The following is a 22193-nucleotide window of genomic DNA, read 5'->3' as shown; positions in this document are numbered from 1 at the left end:
TACATGTCACGCCCTGACCATAGAGAGCCTTTTTATTCTCTATTTTGCTTAGGTCGGGTTGTGACTAGGGTGGGTGATCTAGTGTGTGTATTTCTATGTGGGCCTGGTATGGTTCCCAATCAGAGGCAGCTGTTTATCGTTGTCTCCGATTGGGGATCATATTTAGGCAGCCATTTCCCTACTGTGATTTGTGGAATCTGTTTTTGTGTTGTTGCCTGTGAGCACTCCAGAACGTCACGTTTAGTTTATTCTTTATTGTTTTGTTGTGCGGTTCACTTATAATAAATATGTCGAACCGATTTCACGCTGTGCTTTGGTCTGAATGTTATTACGATATTACGACGATCGTGACAATACACTTACATTACCCAACAAAATTGACAGAAAATCTACATTTTCCATAATATCTAACCAAAGGTGTGATCATTGAAGAGAACAGAAGACTACAGTCATTCATGCAAAAAAACATGTTATTTTTCAGATATAATTGTAACTTAGGTTTACTGTCTGTAATCGAATGTAAGATTAAATATAACAAATGAAATGAATGAAAATAAAATGTTTAGCCATAAATACTCATCCACATCACAGTGAATGTTCTCTATATTCATGGACCGTGGGAAAACCTTTTGGCATTGCAAATCCATGCTTGACATTGGTCTGCATTGATGTCATCGAATGCCTCATCCATGGCCAGAAGGAGGGTGGAGGTGGCACGCTCATGGAGATGGTGATCATACAACTTCTACCTCCATGCTGAAAAAAATACTGATAAGATTGTTGCTGCTGTCAAGGGGAGGTTAGATTTATTAAAATGTTGTTGCCAGGGAAACTCACACAAGGAGAACTGGGAGAGGCTATATGAGTTACAGGATGTCTTAGACATTTTGCAGAACCTGGGGAGAGCTGTCATATACTGTACTCTGTACCAACTTCTGCCTACAATTGTATTACTAAAGGATCATTTTAATACTTCAACAAAGAGTCTGTGTTTCCTTTCCATTACTAATGTATGTTTGATAATTATATAGACCTGGTCATTTGTTGAAGAAATTGACCAACAGGGTCACGAATCGGGGATGGATCCGAAACCTTGCCTGAACCACCTCTGCACGGTAGAATCTGACATTGTCCCACTCAATGACCTAGGTGACCCCTTCACCTTAGCAGGTCTGCTCAATTTAATTGAGAAACACAATGAGGTTTTCAGTATTGTATGATCCAAGTAATGGCCTACGTCCTACCACACCATCTTTAGAGATCGCTGCGCACATGGAGATGTTTCCCTAACGTTGTCCAGGCACTTGGACCCTGGTTCTCGACCCCGCCCTGTGCAACTGGGTACTGGACTTCCTGACGGGCTGCCCCCAGGTGGTGAGGGTAGGCAACAACATCTCCTCCCCGCTGAACCTCAACACTGGGGCCCCACAAGGGTGCGTTCTGAGCCCTCTCCTGTACTCCCTGTTCACCCATGACTGCGTGGCCACGCACGCCTCCAACTCAATCATCAAGTTTGCGGACGACACAACAGTGGTAGGCTTGATTACCAACAACGACGAGACGGCCTACAGGGAGGAGGTGAGGGCCCTCGGAGTGTGGTTTCAGGAAAATAACCTCACACTCAACGTCAACAAAACTAAGGAGATGATTGTGGACTTCAGGAAACAGCAGAGGGAACACCCCCCTATCCACATCGATGGAACAGTAGTGGAGAGGGTAGCAAGTTTTAAGTTCCTCGGCATACACATCACAGACAAACTGAATTGGTCCACTCACACAGACAGCATCGTGAAGAAGGCGCAGCAGCGCCTCTTCAACCTCAGGAGGCTGAAGAAATTCGGCTTGTCACCAAAAGCACTCACAAACTTCTACAGATGCACAATCGAGAGCATCCTGGCGGGCTGTATCACCTCCTGGTACGGCAACTGCTCCGCCCTCAACCGTAAGGCTCTCCAGAGGGTAGTGAGGTCTGCACAACGCATCACCGGGGGCAAACTACCTGCCCTCCGGGACACCTACACCACCCGATGTTACAGGAAGGCCATAAAGATCATCAAGGACATCAACCACCCGAGCCACTGCCTGTTCACCCCGCTATCATCCAGAAGGCGAGGTCAGTACAGGTGCATCAAAGCTGGGACCGAGAGACTGAAAAACAGCTTCTATCTCAAGGCCATCAGACTGTTAAACAGCCACCACTAACATTGAGTGGCTGCTGCCAACACACTGACAATGACACTGACTCAACTCCAGCCACTTTAATAATGGGAATTGATGGGAAATGATGTAAATATATCACTAGCAACTTTAAACAATGCTACCTTATATAATGTTACTTACCCTACATTATTCATCTCATATGCATACGTATATACTGTACTCTATATCATCGACTGCATCCTTATGTAATACATGTATCACTAGCCACTTTAACTATGCCACTTTGTTTACATACTCATCTCATATGTATATACTGTACTCGATATCATCTACTGTATCTTGCCTATGCTGCTCTGTACCATCACTCATTCATATATTCTTATGTACATATTCTTTATCCCCTTACACTGTGTATAAGACAGTAGTTTTGGAATTGTTAGTTAGATTACTTGTTGGTTATTACTGCATTGTCGGAACTAGAAGCACAAGCATTTCGCTACACTCGCATTAACATCTGCTAACCATGTGTATGTGACAAATAAAATTTGATTTGATTTGATTTGATAATATTCAACCCATCACTGCCCGCACCTGCTCGCCCGTCCAGCATCACTACTCTGGGCGGCTCTGACTTAGAATACGTGGACAACTACAAATACCTAGGTGTCTGGTTAGACTGTAAACTCTCCTTCCAGACTCACATTAAGCATCTCCAATACAAAATTAAATCTAGAATTGGCTTCCTAAATCGCAACAAAGCATCCTTCACTCATGCTGGCAAACATACCCTCGTAAAACTGACCATCCTACCGATCCTCGACTTCGGTGATGTCATCTATAAAATAGCCTACAACACTCTACTCAACAAACTGGATGCAGTCTATCACAGTGCCATCGTTTTGTCACCAAAGCCCCATATACTACCCACCATTGCGACCTGTACGCTCTCGTTGGTTGGCCCTCACTTCATACTCGTCGCCAAACCCACTGGCTACAGGTTATCTACAAGACTCTGCTAGGTAAAGCCCCACCTTATCTCAGCTCACTGGTCACCATAGCAGCACCCACTCATAGCACGCGCTCCAGCAGGTATATCTCACTGGTCACCCCCAAAGCCAATTCCTTCTTTGGTCGTCTTTCCTTCCAGTTCTCTGCTGCCAATGACTGGAACGAACTGCAAAAATCGCTGAAGCTGGAAACTCATATCTCCCTCACTAGCTTTAAACACCAGCTGTCTGAGCAGCTCACATATCACTGCACCTGTACATAGCCCATCTGTAAACAGCCCATCTATCTACCTACCTCATCCCCATACAGTATTTATTTATTTATCTTGCTCCTTTGCACCCCAGTATCTCTACTTGCACATTCATCTTCTGCACATCTACCATTCCAGTGTTTAATTGCTATATTGTAATTACTTCGCCACCATGGCCTATTTATTGCCCTAACTCCCTTATCTTACCTCATTTATATATACTTTTTTGTTTTCTTTTGTTCTACTGTATTATTGACTATGTTTTGTTTATTCTATGTGTAAGTCTGTGTTGTTGTATGTGTCGAATTGCTATGCTTTATCTTGGCCAGTTTGCAGTTGCAAATGAGAACTTGTTCTCAACTAGCCTACCTAGTTAAATAATGGTGAAATAGATTTTTTTTAAATAAAAAATTGGGCATACCTGGACTTCATCACTTTCCTGATTACTTCCCTTTTATTTAGCCCTCTGATGGCATCACTATTTTGGTATTATTGGTTTATTTGATCACATTCAGTGCACGTCCCATGTTCGTTCTTTTGTATCTGGTCAGTACTAAAACTCACCTTCTGCACCTGTGTTCTGACACCTGGTGTATATGTTGCACTGGCAGACTCACTAAACACAAATACTTAATTTGTCAATGATGTCTTGCAAGATGGCGCCGACAGAGACGGTCGCCATGCTTCGAGTCCTTGGGAAACTATGCAGTATTTTTTTTTAATGTATTATTGGGTCCTGGACTCTCTGATGGGCCGTCCCCAGGTGGTGAAGGTAGGAAACATCTCCACTTCGCTGATCCTCAACACTGGGGCCCCACAAGGGTGCGTGCTCAGCCCCCTCCTGTACTCCCTGTTCACCCATGACTGCGTGGCTATGCACGCCTCCAACTCAGTCATCAAGTTTGCAGATGACACAACAGTAGTTGGCTTGATTACCAATAATGATGAGCCAGCCTACAGGGAGGAGGTAAGGGCACTCGGAGTGTGGTGTCAGGAAAACAACCTCTCACTCAATGTCAACAAAACAAAGGAGATTATTGTGGACTTCAGGAAACCGCAGAGGGAGCACCCCCTATCCACATTGATGGGACAGTAGTGAAGGTGGAAAGTTCCTTGGTGTACACATCACAGACAAACTGAAACAGTCAACCGATACAGACAGTGTGGTGAAGGCACAACAGTGTCTCTTCAACCTCAGGAAGCTAAAGAAATTAGGCTTGTCACCTAAAATCCTGACAAACTCTTACAGATGCACAATTGAGAGCATCCTGTCGGGCTCTATCACCGCCTGGTACGGCAACTGCACCACCTTCAACCGCAAGGCTCTCCAGAGGGTGGTGGGTCTGCACAACGCATCACCGGGGGCAAACGACCTGCCCTCCATGACACCTACAGCACCCGATGTCACAGGAAGGCCAAAAAGATCATCAAGGACAACAACCACCCGAGCTACTGCCTGTCCACACCGCTACCATCCAAAAGGCAAGGTCAGTACAGGTGCATCAAAGCTGGGACCGAGAGACTGAAAAACAGCTTCTATCTCAAGGCCTTCAGACTGTTAAACAGCAATCACTAACTCAGAGAGGCTGCTGCCTACATACAGACTCAAATCATTGGCCACTTTAATAAATGGATCACTAGTCACTTTAAATAATGCCACTTTAATAATGTTTACATATCTTACATTACTCATCTCATATGTATATACTGTATCTTATACCATCTATTGCATCTTGCCTAAGCTGCTCGGCCATCGTTCATCCATATATTTATATGTACATATTCTTATTCCATCCCTTTAGATTTGTGTGTATTAGGTAGTTATGGAATTGTTAGATATTACTGTACTGTCGGAACTAGAAGCCTAAGCATTTCGCGACACTCGAATTAACAGCTACTAACCGTGTGTATGTGACCAATCAAATTTGATTGTATTCTGGTGTTCCCCTGGCTATCTCTAAATAAATGTAAATAAATAATTGTGCTGTTTGGTATACTTAGTATAAGGAATTGTAATGATTTATACTTAAGTATATTTTAGCAATTACATTTACTTTTGATACTTCAGTGTATTTAAAAAACAAATAATTTAAAAAATCTGTCATTCTGCCCCTAAACAAGGCAGTTAACCCACTGTTCCTAGGCCGTCATTGAAAATAAGAATTTTTGCTTAACTGACTTGCCTAGTTTAAAAAAAAGGTTTTAAAAATTAAGGTATCTTTACTTTTACTCAAGTATGACAATTGGGTACTTTTCCACCACTGAGGAATGTCCAGGATACAGCATTACTCTAACCTCTGACGATCTCTGGAGTTTAGATTCTGCATCCCCATCATAGGTGCTATAATTCTTTACCAGCCGTGTTAGCTTAGAGAAGCCGAGCGGGCTACCAAGACACGAGGAATGTGGCCACAATTTTAAAAAGCCCGAAGGGTGAGCCTTTACCATGCACTGAAATGAAAATTCCCACAAAATATGTCACTCTGAGAAATGGTTTGAATCTCCCATCTTTCTGAGTGGATGACCCATCTTTTGTGAACCTATTGTTTGTTCTGTTCTCAAACACCGAACTCCAGGTTGGGTAATCAAAAGTGTCTGGCAGGAATTTTGTAAATATGTCTACTCCTGATCTATAGTAAGGGAACCTGGAGGCATTGGAATGTAGATTTTTAGACCATTTAGGTTTTTCTTGTTTTTTTTGTTACAGGATCTGTGTTGGACTGAACCAACCCAAAGCCTGGTGCCAATTAGGCTGGAGAGTTCCGGATCTCAGCTTGTAACATTTGTTTTGGAATGGGATGATAGGGAGCGGGTATTATTACGTAAAGGACATCTGGGGTACACAGCAAGGGACATATTGTTTGTTCTTGTTTATGTCAAGGGCATGGTACGTCTATTGAATGTTCTACTTCAATCTTATACCGTGTGTGTTTGAATGATCAAACACATGAAGCCTCCTTCTTAGTGTAAATTAGAAGTGAATAAAAAATGTTGGAATGGGCTCTCTAAACATGAACCTGCACTCTATATTACACTACAATATAGAAGGTACAAAAACCATAGAAAAATGTACACTTGACCAATAACGTGTGTGTGAATAAGGTGTCTAGTCCTCTTGGCAAGAGGTCAGCGCTGTTGAAAATAAACTCTGTTTGCACCAGGACAGAGGGAGTGAACAGGAATGTGTAGTGCAATCTGTCAAGAACTGTAGATAAAAAAATACATATTGGATTAGACAAGTGGGAAATGGAAGAGTCATAGTCTGACTAGGATTTGTGGTCACTTTATCGGATAGTGGGGGCCAGAACCATTCATTAAACAGCTGCATTGCTGCACTGTGGAGTAGTGAAGTATTTCAGGGAAAATGATACTGTGTTTGTGTACCATGTATCTGGCAAGCAGCTAAATGAGCCAATCTGTTGAGAATTATCCCAAACAGTCTGGGGCTTTATCCCATCTAGCTAAAACCTCCATATACTGTATCCCCAAGAGTTAGGCTAGACTAGAGGGTCCTGTTGACAGGTGCAGTTATGAGTGTCCTCTGGTAAAGATAGCACAGAGTACTCTGCTCAGTTTCACAGCCTATTACACCCAAATTACACTAGTCACTTCCTGTTTGATTTCAACAGACTTCAACAAGTTATGTGAAAGTACATTTCCTGAAGCTTTGCATATGGCTCAACAAGAACATGCAATCAATGGAGGATATACAGCAACCATGTGTCCTTATAGATTACAAAGTATCTTAAAGTTTGAAAAAACTGAATCAAGTTTGCTGTTGTTTTTAGTGATGTATACAAATGCTGCCAAAACCTATCCTGATCCCAATTTCGGTCAGCAGATTACCCTAAAAGTGCTTGTTTAGGACCCCTAAAAGGCTAGAGCCAACCCTGCTGATCCTATTCTTTGTGAATATGGACACAGGACTTTATTATAAGCCTGGTTGGTCATTAGTCTGAATGAAAGAAAACCAGCATGCATTGCCCTCCTTTGCATGTTGAGAATGTTGAGAATTGCAAATGGAGAATTCCATAAAAGGTCTATGTCCATAAAAGGAGCTCCAGGTCTTAAGGGAAAGATTTACCCATTTTGAAAGTACTTGTTACAGATGTAGGATCTTAACTTGAGCCAGTTTGCTACAGCAGGAAAATAATCCTGCAGCAACAGGAAATGTGAATTATTATGTGGATTATAATTAATGGACATTTGTGTAGGGGTTGAAACACATTTAGCAAGAGAAAATCAAGTCTGAAATGTCAAAGTGGAAATTACAAACTTCAGAAGCCTTTTTAAACCTCAAATAGGTCGAAACTACAAGTTTTACATTTCCTGCATTGCAGGAAAGTTCTCCTGCAACAAGGTGATCAAATTAAGATCCTACATCTGTAGGGTGACTAGGCAAGGCTCTATGGTGTGGTAATTAATGGCAGACTTCCAGTGATTTATAGATGGAACATCCACTTCACCACAGCAGCACTCAGGACAAATCAAACATCCCCCCCTCTGTTGTTTACTTAAAAGTCAAACAAATACAAACATTTTTGTCTGTTACATAGACCACAGATAGTCAAATTGTCAAATATTTAGATTCTTTGAGGCACACTGTTCCACTGCTTGAATTTAGCCCAAGAGCTTGTTTACCTTATATGTACTGTGTGTTTTACCAGTTTAGAGTTTATATTACAATTCTGCAGCATATGGACAAAAAAATTACCATATACATCTCACGGCAGAAGGTCTCCATCACCAGTCCGTTGGCAAAATCACCAGATATGGGACGAATCGGGACGAAGTGGTACACGCTAAGCAAGCAGCTTGACATCCTTTACACATCCACCACCTTTACGATACAGCTCAGATATAGTGATCACAGTGGACAAGAACAGCTCCATTGTTCATCTGTCATCTCACTTTTACAATTATATTGTTCATCTGTCATCCAGCTTGACTGAACCCATGTGTGGAGGTGCCATGGACCCTCACGTCTGTCTGTGAGTCTGAGGAATAACTGTGCACCACGCCTAGGTGCCATGAAACTACTGTAGTACAGTAGAGAGCAAGTTAGGGTTGGGGTTAGGTTTGTCATAGTAGTAGGCCACACCTGGGGAGTTAGATGTGTTACTCAGCCAACCAGAATAACCAACAATATTCTTAAAGAGCGACTGCCTTTGAAAAGCAACTAATCTCTTTGAAAACGGCCTATGTTGCATCGATATGAGTCAGAAACAGTCCTTTTAGTGTCAAAATTGACTACAAAGTGTAAATAGGATTATTTTGGTTAACAAAAAACAAAACGTTGCGCATTTTTAAACTTGAGAAATACAGCACCAAACACCTTAGTTAGATGTTAAAGTGTGTAACTAAAAAGTCCTTAACATTTAACTACAGTTTTCTGGATTTATCTTATATTCATTCTGGAGATTTTGAGGAAGTGAAATAGGCCTCTGCGCGTCTACAGTATCTCATGGGGGACAAATATCATTAACCAATGGTCAGGAAACCCGCCTCCGAGACTGAAATCTAATTTTTCAAGTGAGCCAACAGAAAAACAGTCGACGTGTTCAATGGCTCTTTAAGAAAAGGAGCTGGTCAATGTTCAAAAGATCGATCTGTGTGTTTAGTGTGTGTAGACTCAACAGTCAGCAACAACTTAAGTACATTGAACACAAAAGGATGAGAAGCGGTGAGACTTAAAGGGAACGGGTGGGCCTATATAAACAAAGACTGAAGTTATTGTGAAATGTGAGAAGGATGGAGAGTTTAACAAAGCAGGCGACAGGCGGTTGGACTCATGCCACCCAAGGAATTCTAAACCCAGGAGGCTCATAGGACAGCTGTGAAAATAAATCATGGGATTTGAGGGAGAATTGTTATCAGATATTTGTATATCGACTACAGAGACAAGTTAGGTAAATGGTGTGAAAACTTGAAGACTGTGGCTTTTGGAAAGATCGAGTAAATTCTGTGTTTAAAATAATAATGCTATAATCAAGTGATCACTGATTGTGTAAAATTATCATTTGTTACATTAGTATGAACTTACATATTTATTATTAATTAATCATTTAATGACACTGAGAAAACATTTGTTTAATGTATGTACTGTCCAGAGTTTATCTTTCATGTGGTTTTAGTTTAGTTTCTATATGGCATGTAGGTACTGTTGTGGTTTTGGCAGGTGTTCCCACCTTCCCTGCCTGCCTGCCTGCCTGCCTGCCTGCCTGCCTGCCTGCCTGCCTGCCTGCCTGCCTGCCTGCCTGCCTGCCCGCCCGCCTGCCCGCCAGCCCACCCACCCGCCCGCCTGTCCGCCCGTCCGTCCGCCCGCCCGCCCGCCTGTCCGCCCGCCTTTCCGCCCGCCCGCCCGCCCGCCCGTCCGCCCGCACGCCCGCCCGCCTGTCTGCCCGCCCGCCCGCCCGCCCGCCTGTCTGCCCGCCCGCCCGCCCATTAAAAGGGATACAAAAGGGAAATCTTGAATGTGTTTTATGGTCATTGTCACAGTGTATGGAAAGAAATGAATACACACATAGAACACATCAATATCAACTAATATTAGTCATGAAACATGTGTCACTGTGTCATGCCTTCTGAGGCTTGTTTGTGTAACTTTGCACTTAATTTAGGTCTTTTTTTGTTCCAGCTGTGACTAAGCATGAGGGGGTATGCTACTTTTCATGTAACATTACAATGGAAATCTACCTGATTGCTTAAAGAAAGGACAGTCATGACATGAGAATTGCACTAAAAGGCATAAGATTGTGCCCGTGACAAACCTTAGATTGCAGCATCTTAGAAATGTACGTCAGCCTCATGCTTTGTAATTTACATCCCATGACATCTAAGTCACTGCTTTCTAGGGTAAATGACTTCCTGGGTGGATTCTAGTCAACACACAGGATATCGAGAAAATGTAACTTATTTAATGACAAGAACTTAGCCCTAGACACACAAAAGATTACATTATCCAAACGGGCATTAAAATGACAACGTTTTAGCTGGACCAAATTTTAACATCAAATCAAAATGCAGAGTTTAAAAAAATATGAAAAATAAAAATAGTAACACAAAATGAATAAAATATACAAGAATGAAGCTATACACAGGGAGTACCAGTACCATCAATGTGCAGGGGTAAGAGATATTTGAGGTAGATATGTACAGCTCCTTCGGAAAGTATTCAGACCCATTGACTTTTACCACATTTTGTTACGTTACAGCCTTATTCTAGAATTGATTTAAAAAATGTTTTCCCTCACCAATCTACACAAAATATCCCATAACGACAAAGTAAAAACAGGTTTTTAGAAATGTTGGTTAATTAGTAAAAACACAAAAAGGAAATAATGACATTTAAAGTTGAAGTGGGAAGTTTACATCCACTTAGGTTGGAGTCATTAAAACATGTTTTTCAACCACTCCACAAATGTCTTGTTAACAAACTATAGTTTTGGCAGGTCGGTTAGGACATCTACTTTATACAGTGCTTCTTTGCATCACATCATGGGAAAATCAAAAGAAATCATCCCAAAATATTGTAGACCTCCACAAGTCTGGTTCATCCTTGGGGGCAATTTCCAAATGGCTGAAGGTACCACGTTCATCTGTACAAACAATAGTAAACAAGTATAAACTCCAGGGGACCACGCAGCCGTCATATCGCTCAGGAAGGAGACGCGTTCTGTGTCCTTAGAGATGAACGTACTTTGGTGCGAAAAGAACAAATTAATTCCAGAACAACAGCAAAGGACCTTGTGAAGATGCTGGAGGAAACATGTACAAAAGTATCTATATCCAAAGTAAAACGAGTCCTATATCGACATAACCTGAAAGGCCGCTCAGCAAGGAAGAAGCCACTGCTCCAAAACCGCCATAAAAAAGGCAGACTACGGTTTGCAACTGCACATGTGGACAAAGATCGTACTTTTTGGAGAAATGTCCTCTGGTCTGATGAAACAAAAATATAATTTTTGTTCTACTATTATTCTACTATCTACTATTGTTCTACTATTAGAATCTACTATTATTCTGACATTTCACATTTTTAAAATAAAGTGGTGATCCTAACTAACCTAAGATAGGGACTTTTTACTCTGATTAAATGTCAGGAATTGTAAAAAACTGAGTTTAAATGTATTTGGCTCAGGTGTATGTAAACTTCCGACTTCAACTGTACATAAGTACAGTATTCTGACTCTTTACTCAGTACTTTTGTTGAAGCACCTTTCGCAGTATCAAGTCTTCTTGGGTATGACGCTACAAGCTTTGCACACCTGTAATTGGGGAGTTTCTCCCATTCTTCTCTGCAGATCCTCTCAAACTCTGTCAGGTTGGATTGGGAGCGTAGCTGCACAGCTATTTTTAGGTCTCTCCAGAGATGTTTGATTGGCTTCAAGTACGGGCTCTGGCTGGGCCACTAAAGGACATTCAGAGACTTGTCCCAAAGCCAATCCTGCATTGTCTTGGCTGTGTGCTTAGGTTCTTTGTCCTGTTGGAAGCTGAACCTTTGCCCCCAGTCTGAGTTCCTGGACACTCTGGAGTAGGTCAAGCACATCAAGGATCTCTCTGTACTTTGCTCCGTTCATCTTTGCCTCGATCCTGACAAGTCTCCTAGTCCCTGCCGCTGAAAAACTTCCCCACGACATGTTGCTGCCACCACCATGCTTCACCGTAGGGATTCTGCCAGATTTCCTCCAGACGTGATGCTTGGCATTCAGGCCAAAGAGTTCAATGTTGGTTTCATTAGTAAGAGAAAATGGTTTCTTATGGCCTGAGAGTCTTTAGATGCCTTTTGTCAAACTCCAAGCTGGCTGTCATGTGCCTTTTACTGAGGAGTGGCTTCCGTCTAGCCTCTACATAAAGGTCTGATTGGTGAAGTGCTGCAGAGATGGCTGTCTTTCTGGAAGGTTCTCCCATCTCCACAGAGGAACTCTAGAGCTCTGTCAGAATAACCATCGTGTTCCTGGTCACATCCCTGACAAAGGCCCTATTTCCCCAATTGTTCAGTTTGTCCAGGCGGCCAGCTCTTGGAAGAGTCTTGGTGGATCCAAACTTCTTCCATTTAAGAACAATGGAGGCCACTGTGTTCTTGGGGACTTTAAATGCTGCAGAAATGTTTTGGTACCCTTCCCTAGACCTTTGCCTCGACACAATCCGGTCTCAGAGCTCTACGGACAATTCCTTCGACCTCATGGCTTGGTTTTTGCTCTGACATGCACTGTCAACTGTGGGAGCATATGTAGACAGGTGTGTGTCTTTCCACACACCTGTCTATATAAGGTGTTTGTGTGTGTGTGTGTGTGTGTGTGTGTGTGTGTGTGTGTGTGTGTGTGTGTGTGTGTGTGTGTGTGTGTGTGTGTGTGTGTGTGTGTGTGTGTGTGTGTGTGTGTGTGTGTCAGTGTCAGTGTGTATATAGTGTATATATAGTCTTGTCAGTAGGTCCGTAGCATCATTGCAAGATAGGGTCAATGCAGATAGTCTGGGTAATTATGTAATTAACTATTTAATAGTCTTATGACTAACCACTAACCGCCACGTTCCCATAGTCCTCTCCTCACTTCAACACCCAGGACTGATAGATGAGGAACTGCCTAGATGACACATTACACCAGTAATGAATTATCCACATCGGATAGACGCCAGGAACTAATGTCTAACGTTTTACTGCAGTGTGTTAAATCAGGGTCACACAGTGTTTCTTGGTAGTCTTAAACAAATCTACTTTTAAACAAAAGTATACACCTCAAATACATGGTTATGGGCTTTAAAAAGAGAAGACACCATTGCCATGTCAGATATAAACTCAAATATGAGTTTGCATCCCAATATTACACTTTATATACATCACAAAAGATTGAAATACAACAAAACTGTTTGACATAGAAACACAGGATAACCATGTTTTTAAGTTTATGAATTGTGTAATTATGAAAAATATTTATAACATCCCACTCACGAGGCCACTAGGTCATTTGACTGCAGGAAAGGGCTACTCCACACAGGTTGCTTTTTAGGAAGTCTCAGGCTACCAGACGCAAACCCTTTCAAGATGGAAGAGATTGACAGAGCCATACACCAGAGATCTAGAATAGAAAACTTTTATTTTATCATTGACCATGGTTGTATTATAGTTGCATTGCATTGCAGTTCTTTGTTTAACTATAAGAGTTTATTCACTGACCACTGTTCTGCAGATTCTGATTATAACTATTAATTCTCATGGCTTATAATGGGCAATGCTCATTTTTGCATATTTTCGTACACTCTGTCTTCAACACATTTGGGAGTGATGCATGTTTTAGCCCCACATGACCACTAATTCATTCCCATAATGAGATGTGTTACTCAGCAGTCCAGGCCAGCCAGAAGGAGGAGAGGGGGTGTGGTGGTCATTTGGCACAATTTCTACTGCTTAGTAATGATCAAGTTGTTTTCTCAAACGGGGTAATACTGGGTAGGATGCCTGCAAAGAACAGTGTTATGCCCGTCCCCACTCCCTCTCTCTGGCGACCGAAGGCACCAGGCTCCCCAGCATTACGCACCCCTGCCACATTAGTACACACACCTGCTTTCCCCCCGTCACGCACATCAGCGATTATTGGACTCACCTGGACTCAATCACCTCTGTCATTACCTCCCCCATATCTGTCTGGTTCCCCGCTCTGTTCCTGGCTTCAGCATTAATTGTCGTTTGTTGTTGTTTACCCGTGTGCTGACGCTGTACCTGTTTTGTTACCTGTCTGTTCCTGAATAAATGTTGACTCTCCTTACCTGCTTCTCATCTCCAGCGGCGGTCCTTGCAAACAGTCTTAAAACTGCTCTTTAAATGTTTTTTTATTTAACCTTTATCTAACTAGATCAGTTAGTCAGTTAAGAAGAAATTCTTATTTAAGCTAAGCCTAAATAAAATCCTTTATTTATTTTCCTTTAATTCCCCTGTGAAATATCACATGGGCCCACACTGGGGCTATCCAGTCAAATTCAACAGTGCTCTTTTATGTCCATATACATATTCAACCGGAAACCGTTTTCAGCGAATGGCGGAGGGCTGGTAAAGGTTGTCCGGAGGACAGCTAATCCTGAAAGTCCAGAGGTCTCCAGCTGGAGTCACATGTTTGTTCCCTGCCCACCAGACTACCGGACATTCCTCCATGAGTAACATGTTCTTGGAGATGAGAATGGGAAATCATATGAGTTTATTTTTAGAGTAGTGATGTGTTGTAGCCAATTATCATTGTTTATGGTGCTATGACACCTTGATTAACACAAGAAGTGTTTTCATTGAAAGGGATTGTAAATAAGATGTCTATGAGTGTTTTCTTGAAATTAATTTAGATATCCTCTGTGAAGAAAGGTGGGGTTGCAAAGCACATTGTGACACATTACACAGTTAGATCAGTAATGGAAGTCAAGGACTGAATGTATCCATTAGAATACCTACATATATATTTATTTATTTTACCTTAATTTAACTAGGCAAAGAACAAATTCTTATTTTCAATGATGGCCTAGGAACAGTGGGTTGTTGTTCAGGGGCAGAACGACAGATTTGTACCTTGTCAGCTCGGGGGTTTGAACTTGCAACCTTCCGATTACTAGTCCAACACTAGGCTACCCTGCCGCCCCGGTCATTAGTCAAAGGTTAAAGGTCAATGGTATCTCAGACCACATGAACAATTCAATAAAATGGTTGATTGGAGTGGAGTAAATAGAATCATCCAAATGGCTCCTCATCAAGACTGGGCTGATTAGAGTAAAGCGAAATGTCTTTATCAGTCTTGCTAATCGTTTTTCAACCCCTGTTTTCCTACAACAGATTATGAAGTCATATTTCATTTGGGAGAGAGGGGCCACCTGGGAAATGAATTATGTGTGGGAAAAAGAAATGGAAACTTCTGACGGACTACTTTTTTTGTTGCCACTACAGCCCCTCATGAGTTCCGTTTTTTTGTGGCCTCCACCCCCATCAAAGTTGCCCATCCCTGGTGTAGGATGATACTGTATTATCAATTATACCACAAATGATAATATATGATGTAATGTCATGTTCAGCATATTCATGAAATAACAGTGATGGCAGAGGAGACAATACTTTTCCTCAATGCAACACTCTGAGCGTGAATAGCAGAATTGAAGGATAGTTATACATTTTAACCAGAAGTACAGTAGGCTATGTGTAAAGACATCCACCATTCATTCTCTGAATATGACTTGAGAGATTGATCCGATTGGATATTTCCCAAATCGCAAATTCAAACATACATCAAAAGATATCAAAATGTATTGCTGTGGTTTGGCATATATTTGGAAAGAATAGCCCTATCAATTAAATCAATGCTAGAATATATAAATGGTCTGTAAGTTGTGTGACGATGCATGTACACCCGTATCTCACACTGTCTTTTCACTTAATACTAATTCACCATGCTGAATCTATCTGCTGAATCTATTCACTTAATACCATGCTGAATCTATCTGCTGAATCTATTCACTTAATACCATGCTGAAACTATCTGCTGAATCTATTCACTTAATACCATGCTGAATCTATCTGCTGAATCTATTCACTTAATACCACGCTGAATCTATCTGCTGAATCTATTCACTTAATACCATGCTGAATCTATCTGCTGAATCTATTCACTTAATACCATGCTGAATCTATCTGCTGAATCTATTCACTTAATACCATGCTGAATCTATCTGCTGAATCTATTCACTTAATACCATGCTGAATCTATCTGCTGAATCTATTCACTTAATACCATGCTGAATCTATCTGCTGAATCTATTCACTTAATACCATGCTGAATCTATCTGCTGAATCTATTCACTTAATACCATGCTGAATCTATCTGCTGAATCTATTCACTTAATACCATGCTGAATCTATCTGCTGAATCTATTCACTTAATACCACGCTGAATCTATCTGCTGAATCTATTCACTTAATACCATGCTGAATCTATCTGCTGAATCTATTCACTTAATACCATGCTGAATCTATCTGCTGAATCTATTCACTTAATACCATGCTGAATCTATCTGCTGAATCTATTCACTTAATACCATGCTGAATCTATCTGCTGAATCTATTCACTTAATACCATGCTGAATCTATCTGCTGAATCTATTCACTTAATACCATGCTGAATCTATCTGCTGAATCTATTCACTTAATACCATGCTGAATCTATCTGCTGAATCTATTCACTTAATACCATGCTGAATCTATCTGCTGAATCTATTCACTTAATACCATGCTGAATCTATCTGCTGAATCTATTCACTTAATACCATGCTGAATCTATCCGCTCACTCTCTCATGCACTAAATCACCCGCATTTGGCAATGTACAACTAAATATATCACAGGTTGGGTAAATTGTAGATTTCATTTATTTGTAACATTCTGAATTCATATAGGTGTACAGTACTTCAAAAATATTGCTGAAATAGGTCTGGACTGGAGTCCTTTTCTTGCCTTCGTAGACAGTTCTTAGAAATGCTCATTATGTTACTGTTTCATGTAACTAATTACAGTGGCAAGAAAATGTATGTGAACCCTCTGGAATTACCTGGTTTTCTGTATAAATTGGTCATAAAATTGGATCTGATCTTCGTCTAAGTCACAACAATAGACAAACACAGTCTGCTTAAACAAAACTAATAGCACACAAACAATTATACATTTTCATGTCTTTATTGAACACACCGTGTAAACAATCACAGTGCATGATGGGAAAAGTATGTAAACCCTTGGATAGAATAATTGGTTGACCCTCCTTTGGCACCAACAACCTCAACGAAACATTTTCTGTAGTTGCGGATGGCTGGCTGAGCATCCTGCCCATACAACCTGTAGAGGCAATTACTGCCCATACAACCTGTAGAGGCAATTACTGCCCATACAACCTGTAGAGGCAATTACTGCCCATACAACCTGTAGAGGCAATTACTGCCCATACAACCTGTAGAGGCAATTACTGCCCATACAACCTGTAGAGGCAATTACTGCCCATACAACCTGTAGAGGCGATTACTGCCCATACAACCTGTAGAGGCAATTACTGCCCATACAACCTGTAGAGGCAATTAATGCCCATACAACCTGTAGAGGCAATTACTGCCCATACAACCTGTCAAGGCAATTACTGCCCATACAATCTATCAAGGCATTTACTGTCCGTACAACCTGTCAAGGCAATTACTGCCCATACAATCTGTCAAGGCATTTACTGTCCGTACAACCTGTCAAGGCATTTACTGTCCGTGCAACCTGTCAAGGCAATTACTGTCCGTACAACCTGTCAAGGCATTTACTGTCCGTACAACCTGTCAAGGCATTTACTGTCCGTGCAACCTGTCAAGGCATTTACTGTCCGTACAACCTGTCAAGGCAATTACTGTCCGTACAACCTGTCAAGGCAATTACTGCCCATACAATCTGTCAAGGCATTTTACTGTCCGTACAACCTGTCAAGGCATTTACTGTCCATACAACCTGTCAAGGCATTTACTGTCCGTACAACCTGTCAAGGCATTTTACTGTCCGTACAACCTGTCAAGGCATTTACTGTCCGTACAACCTGTCAAGGCATTTTACTGTCCGTACAACCTGTCAAGGCATTTACTGTCCGTACAACCTGTCAAGGCATTTACTGTCCGTACAACCTGTCAAGGCATTTACTGTCCGTACATGGTCATCTGGATAGTAAAACTTGACCTGTAGCTTGCCATATATCGTAGCAGCGGCATGAATGGAGAGACATTGACATTTTAGAAATTTGAGTCAATGTAAGATTTTCGATAGTCCTCTTTTGAAACTGTGTTCTTTAAATAACTTTGTGATTCCTGGTCATTCCAAAGGGTTCACATACTTTTTCTTGCCACTGTATATCCACAATATCACAACAATCCTACACTTCAGAAAAGCCTAGCTGACTCACAGCTGACTCACGGCCTAGCTGACTCACAGCTTGTTCTCCTGGTGGTCTACTGATGGATACAGATTCAGTCATTAGAGAACTGTGTTTCAGTCACTGCTTTGGGATTTCAGGGCTTAGACTACTGTATGCTAATCTGTTTACAAGCAAATCTGGTTTCCCAAAACATTTCAGAACCAACTAATTGCTTTCGGTTCACAGTATGGTCAGAAATAGATTCTATCCCCTTCATCATAATGTTTCTTATCACAATTTGTCACAAACCATTTTGCAAGTACTTAAAAAAACAGTATTTGTATAATAGTTATTTATAGTTAACAAAAGTTAACTATAAATAACTATTAGTTAACAAAATGTACTATTACATTGAAACTCATCATTCTAGTTATTTAAAGAACACCGTTTCAAAAGAGGACTATCAAAAATCCTACATGGACATTTTTTAAATTTGAGTCAATGTCTCTCCATTCATGCCGCTGCTACGATATATGGCAAGCTACAGGTAAAGTTTTACTATCCGGATGACCATATACGGACAGTAATTGCCTTGACAGGTTATACGGACAGTAAATGCCTTGACAGGTTGTATGGGCAGGATGCTCAGCCAGTGACAAACCAATGATGTATATGAACCATTGGACAAAACCCAATGATCGAGGGCAGTTGTAAGGGAGGTGGAGCTATTGTTGAATGAGTCGTAACTAAAATTCCGACCGCTCGCAACTTAAATCTAGTAGGCTATAAAAACGAGGCACCAGCAACACTGTGAGAGCAGTTATCTAACAAACTTTGAAGTGTTATTTTTAGACGAACACTAGCAACACTGACTCAAGGGAGGACAATCAGCATTCATTATTCGTTTTCGATAGCAAGAGGCTACCGTAACATTTTGGATTAGGATGGATGTAAGGACTTCTGTTCACTTTGGTGTTTCACTCTTATCGGTACTATTCACGATTGGAGCATCTGGTACGTTTTACTTATGGCTTATTATGAGTTTCATCTCAAACATTTAGCCTATTTTATTTATATATATTTTTTTTACCCAAGGCTACCTAAATAGCCAGAGATTAAAATTTTCAGCTGATTCTACATAAACATTTCTGTTTATTCCATTGGCACCGTTTTTGCACTCCACATTGTAATATGCACAATTACGTAGCCCTGATGCTCAGTGGGAAATATGCGAGATATGTGCATTCAAATCGACATATGTAGGCTATAGATCCTATTTAATTTATAGGCTATACTTTGTGGATGATATCTTGATTCTTGCTTTTTTTTATCAGGTTACAGTATCTGAGTTACAGAGGTACAATACTCTGGAATTCTTATCTTCACATTTTACAAAACATCAACATCCCTAAATAACTTACAGGGAAGACTGGTGAACCAAACTACTCAGTAATCTCCTCCATATAACCTAACTCTCACACACTGACATGCACACACACAGCTCAACAAAACACTTTTTTGTGTGATTACTGATCAATTAATTTATAATTAGTCGTTTTTTAAAATGTTTTAACAAACTTTTTAAATGTTGTATTTATGTTTTGTTGTGGTGTGGTTTTCATATAAGCCCTTAGGTGTCTAACCACACCTGCACAATTCTTTTTTTTTTGGGGGGGGGGGTTGTATTTATCTGTTTTGTTGTCTATCAATTGTTTTCTTTGGCGCAAATCCATTTGACTAAACTAAATAACTAATCATGCCTTGTTTTTCCTGGGTTAACAGGGGAGGATTATTTCCCAGAGGCGCAGAATGTTAAATGGGTGTCCAATAACTTCAAGACTATTCTAACATGGGGCCCTGAACCTACCAACTACACATACACCGTTGAATTTTCTGAGTAAGTAGCCTACATCATGTCTCTGCAGTGTCTGCACTGTTCTGTTCATTACGTCATCGTTGAAAAAAAACGCCCTGTCTGTACAAGCACAAATTGACCACTTTTATTAATGAATACCTTCATGTCAGCAGAATTAACTTCAAACTGAGTGTACAAACTGTACCTATCACAGTTCAAAGACTGTGTGTGTGTGTGTGTTCAGGGTCGGCAAGGATAGACAGAGAAAACCCTACTGCATTCGGAGCTCGGGGACAGAGTGTGACCTCACCAACGAGCTGCGGAACCTGGAGGAGACCTACTCTGCCGACGTCCTATCAGAACCCCTGCCTGGCGTGAACTCTGACCTTGTAGAGTTCCCCTACACCCGGGCCGAGAGGTTCTGCCCCTACAAAGACAGTGAGTGCTATTAGCTACATTATTATTACAGTAATAAATACATTATTATTTTATTTATGCTGACACAGTAACAACTTGAGTTATTAAGCACCTTGTTATTGCATTGTAAAATAATGCCGTTATAGCATTAATTTATAAATGTTGATTTCACTGGAAATTCCCCAAATAAATTCTGTCTGTGGTGCCTAACTCGTCTGGTTCTCCTTTTAGCTCAAATAGGAGCACCGAGTTTCAACATCAAGCAGAGCGAAGACAAGACCAAGATGACACTCCACATACAGGACCCTCTCACTCCCATCTACAAAGATGACCAGCTGGTGACTATCAGAGACATCTTTAAGAATGACCTGAAGTACAACGTCGTATACAACAAAGCCGGGAGCACAGGAAAGGTGAGTTGAACAGTCACAGTCAATAGATTGTAAATGCATTGCTTATGATTCTATACCTGTTGATTCCCACCAATGACACAAAACAAACAGTGTGCGACTTGAGATAATATTGTATCTAACTGTAAACCTCTGTCCACAGAAAGAGACAATGTCAGACCTGAGAGATGTCGAGCTGAACAACCTGGATAAAGGAGAGAGCTACTGCTTCGTGGTGGCAGCCTATATCCCTTCCCGCTCTGCGAAGAAGAGACATGGAGATTGGAGCAAGCCGCAGTGCTCACCCAGAGAGAGCAAGACCATCTTTGAGGGTAAGGGACCCCACAATGCAAAGCACCTGGTATGTTGGAGTTGAGATGGGGTGGAAGGAATTTAAGGTGAAATTCAGTGTACTCAAATGTGTAGTGGATGGAGTAACTACAACAAATCTAGTCTATAAAGATAAACTGTAATTTGGGCAATAGTCCTTTTTACTATAGACTACAGTGTGTAGCAACTTCAAGAACTTCAAATAAATTAAGTATTCTTTCTCACTTCTCTCAGAATTCCCCTTTGGGGTGATCGCAGGTGCCATCGCCATCATGCTGGCAATGCTCATCATCCTCATCACTCTAACCGTGGTGTGCTGCAAACGCTTCTGCTGCAACAAAAAAGAAACTGTGGACAAGGAGATACTGCAATTGAGTCCAGTGTAAAGGTTTGTGTATGTATAGAGTATGTGTGTCTTATAAATAATGGTGCTTCACTAAATCAACCCTTTCAGAGGGAGGGAGCTGTGCTTCCAATAATTTGGCACAAATGTGTCTTAACACTGGAAATGCATGAGGTCTGTGTTCACATTGCCTTTGTAAGTCTCATTATTAGCTGGTTCTTTTAAATGGGTAGATCATTTTTTACATGTCTTATTTATTTATTTAATTAATGTTGAACAAGTAAATTAGATGAATCCTTGAGAAATATATATTTTTGCCACTATGTAGAAAAAACATTTAATTACTTCGCCACTTATTTATTTCAATCAATTTTATTCTGTTAAATATTTATTTTTGTATGTCTAATATGTTGATGTATAGTTCATGTTGAATGGGATTTGTCCATATTGTGTGCTGTTGGAACATGGATTTGGTACTTTTGGATGTGATCACTGTGGTGCATTGTGGTACTTTTAATGTTGTTTTACAAGTAAATGGATTGATATGA

General features: G+C 40.9%; 1 protein-coding gene across 1 annotated transcript; it reads left to right on the top strand.

Annotated features, from left to right (window-relative positions):
* Window positions 1-19074: 19074 nt before the first annotated feature.
* On the top strand, window positions 19075-22193 carry LOC109872315 (tissue factor-like). The gene is made up of 6 exons (XM_020463506.2): window positions 19075-19325; window positions 20094-20208; window positions 20411-20604; window positions 20815-20996; window positions 21136-21304; window positions 21537-22193. Exons 1-6 carry the CDS (start codon window positions 19256-19258, stop codon window positions 21686-21688), a joined length of 882 nt encoding a protein of 293 aa, XP_020319095.1. The 5' UTR covers window positions 19075-19255; the 3' UTR covers window positions 21689-22193.

The sequence above is a fragment of the Oncorhynchus kisutch genome, linkage group LG27 (assembly GCF_002021735.2).
Source record: "Oncorhynchus kisutch isolate 150728-3 linkage group LG27, Okis_V2, whole genome shotgun sequence".
Taxonomy (NCBI): Eukaryota; Metazoa; Chordata; class Actinopteri; order Salmoniformes; family Salmonidae; genus Oncorhynchus; species Oncorhynchus kisutch.
Note: the sequence above shows the minus strand (reverse complement) of the source record. Positions and strands in the feature narration are given on the sequence as shown.

What these genes read in the sequence shown, in the direction of transcription:
- LOC109872315 (XM_020463506.2), top strand. Translation starts at nt 19,256, where the DNA reads ATGGATGTAAGGACTTCTGTTCACTTTGGTGTTTCACTCTTATCGGTA. An exon ending in GTTCTGCCCCTACAAAGACA is followed by an intron (nt 20,605 to 20,814) that starts GTGAGTGCTATT and finishes TTCTCCTTTTAG; the next exon opens with CTCAAATAGGAGCACCGAGT. An exon ending in GAGCAAGACCATCTTTGAGG is followed by an intron (nt 21,305 to 21,536) that starts GTAAGGGACCCC and finishes CACTTCTCTCAG; the next exon opens with AATTCCCCTTTGGGGTGATC.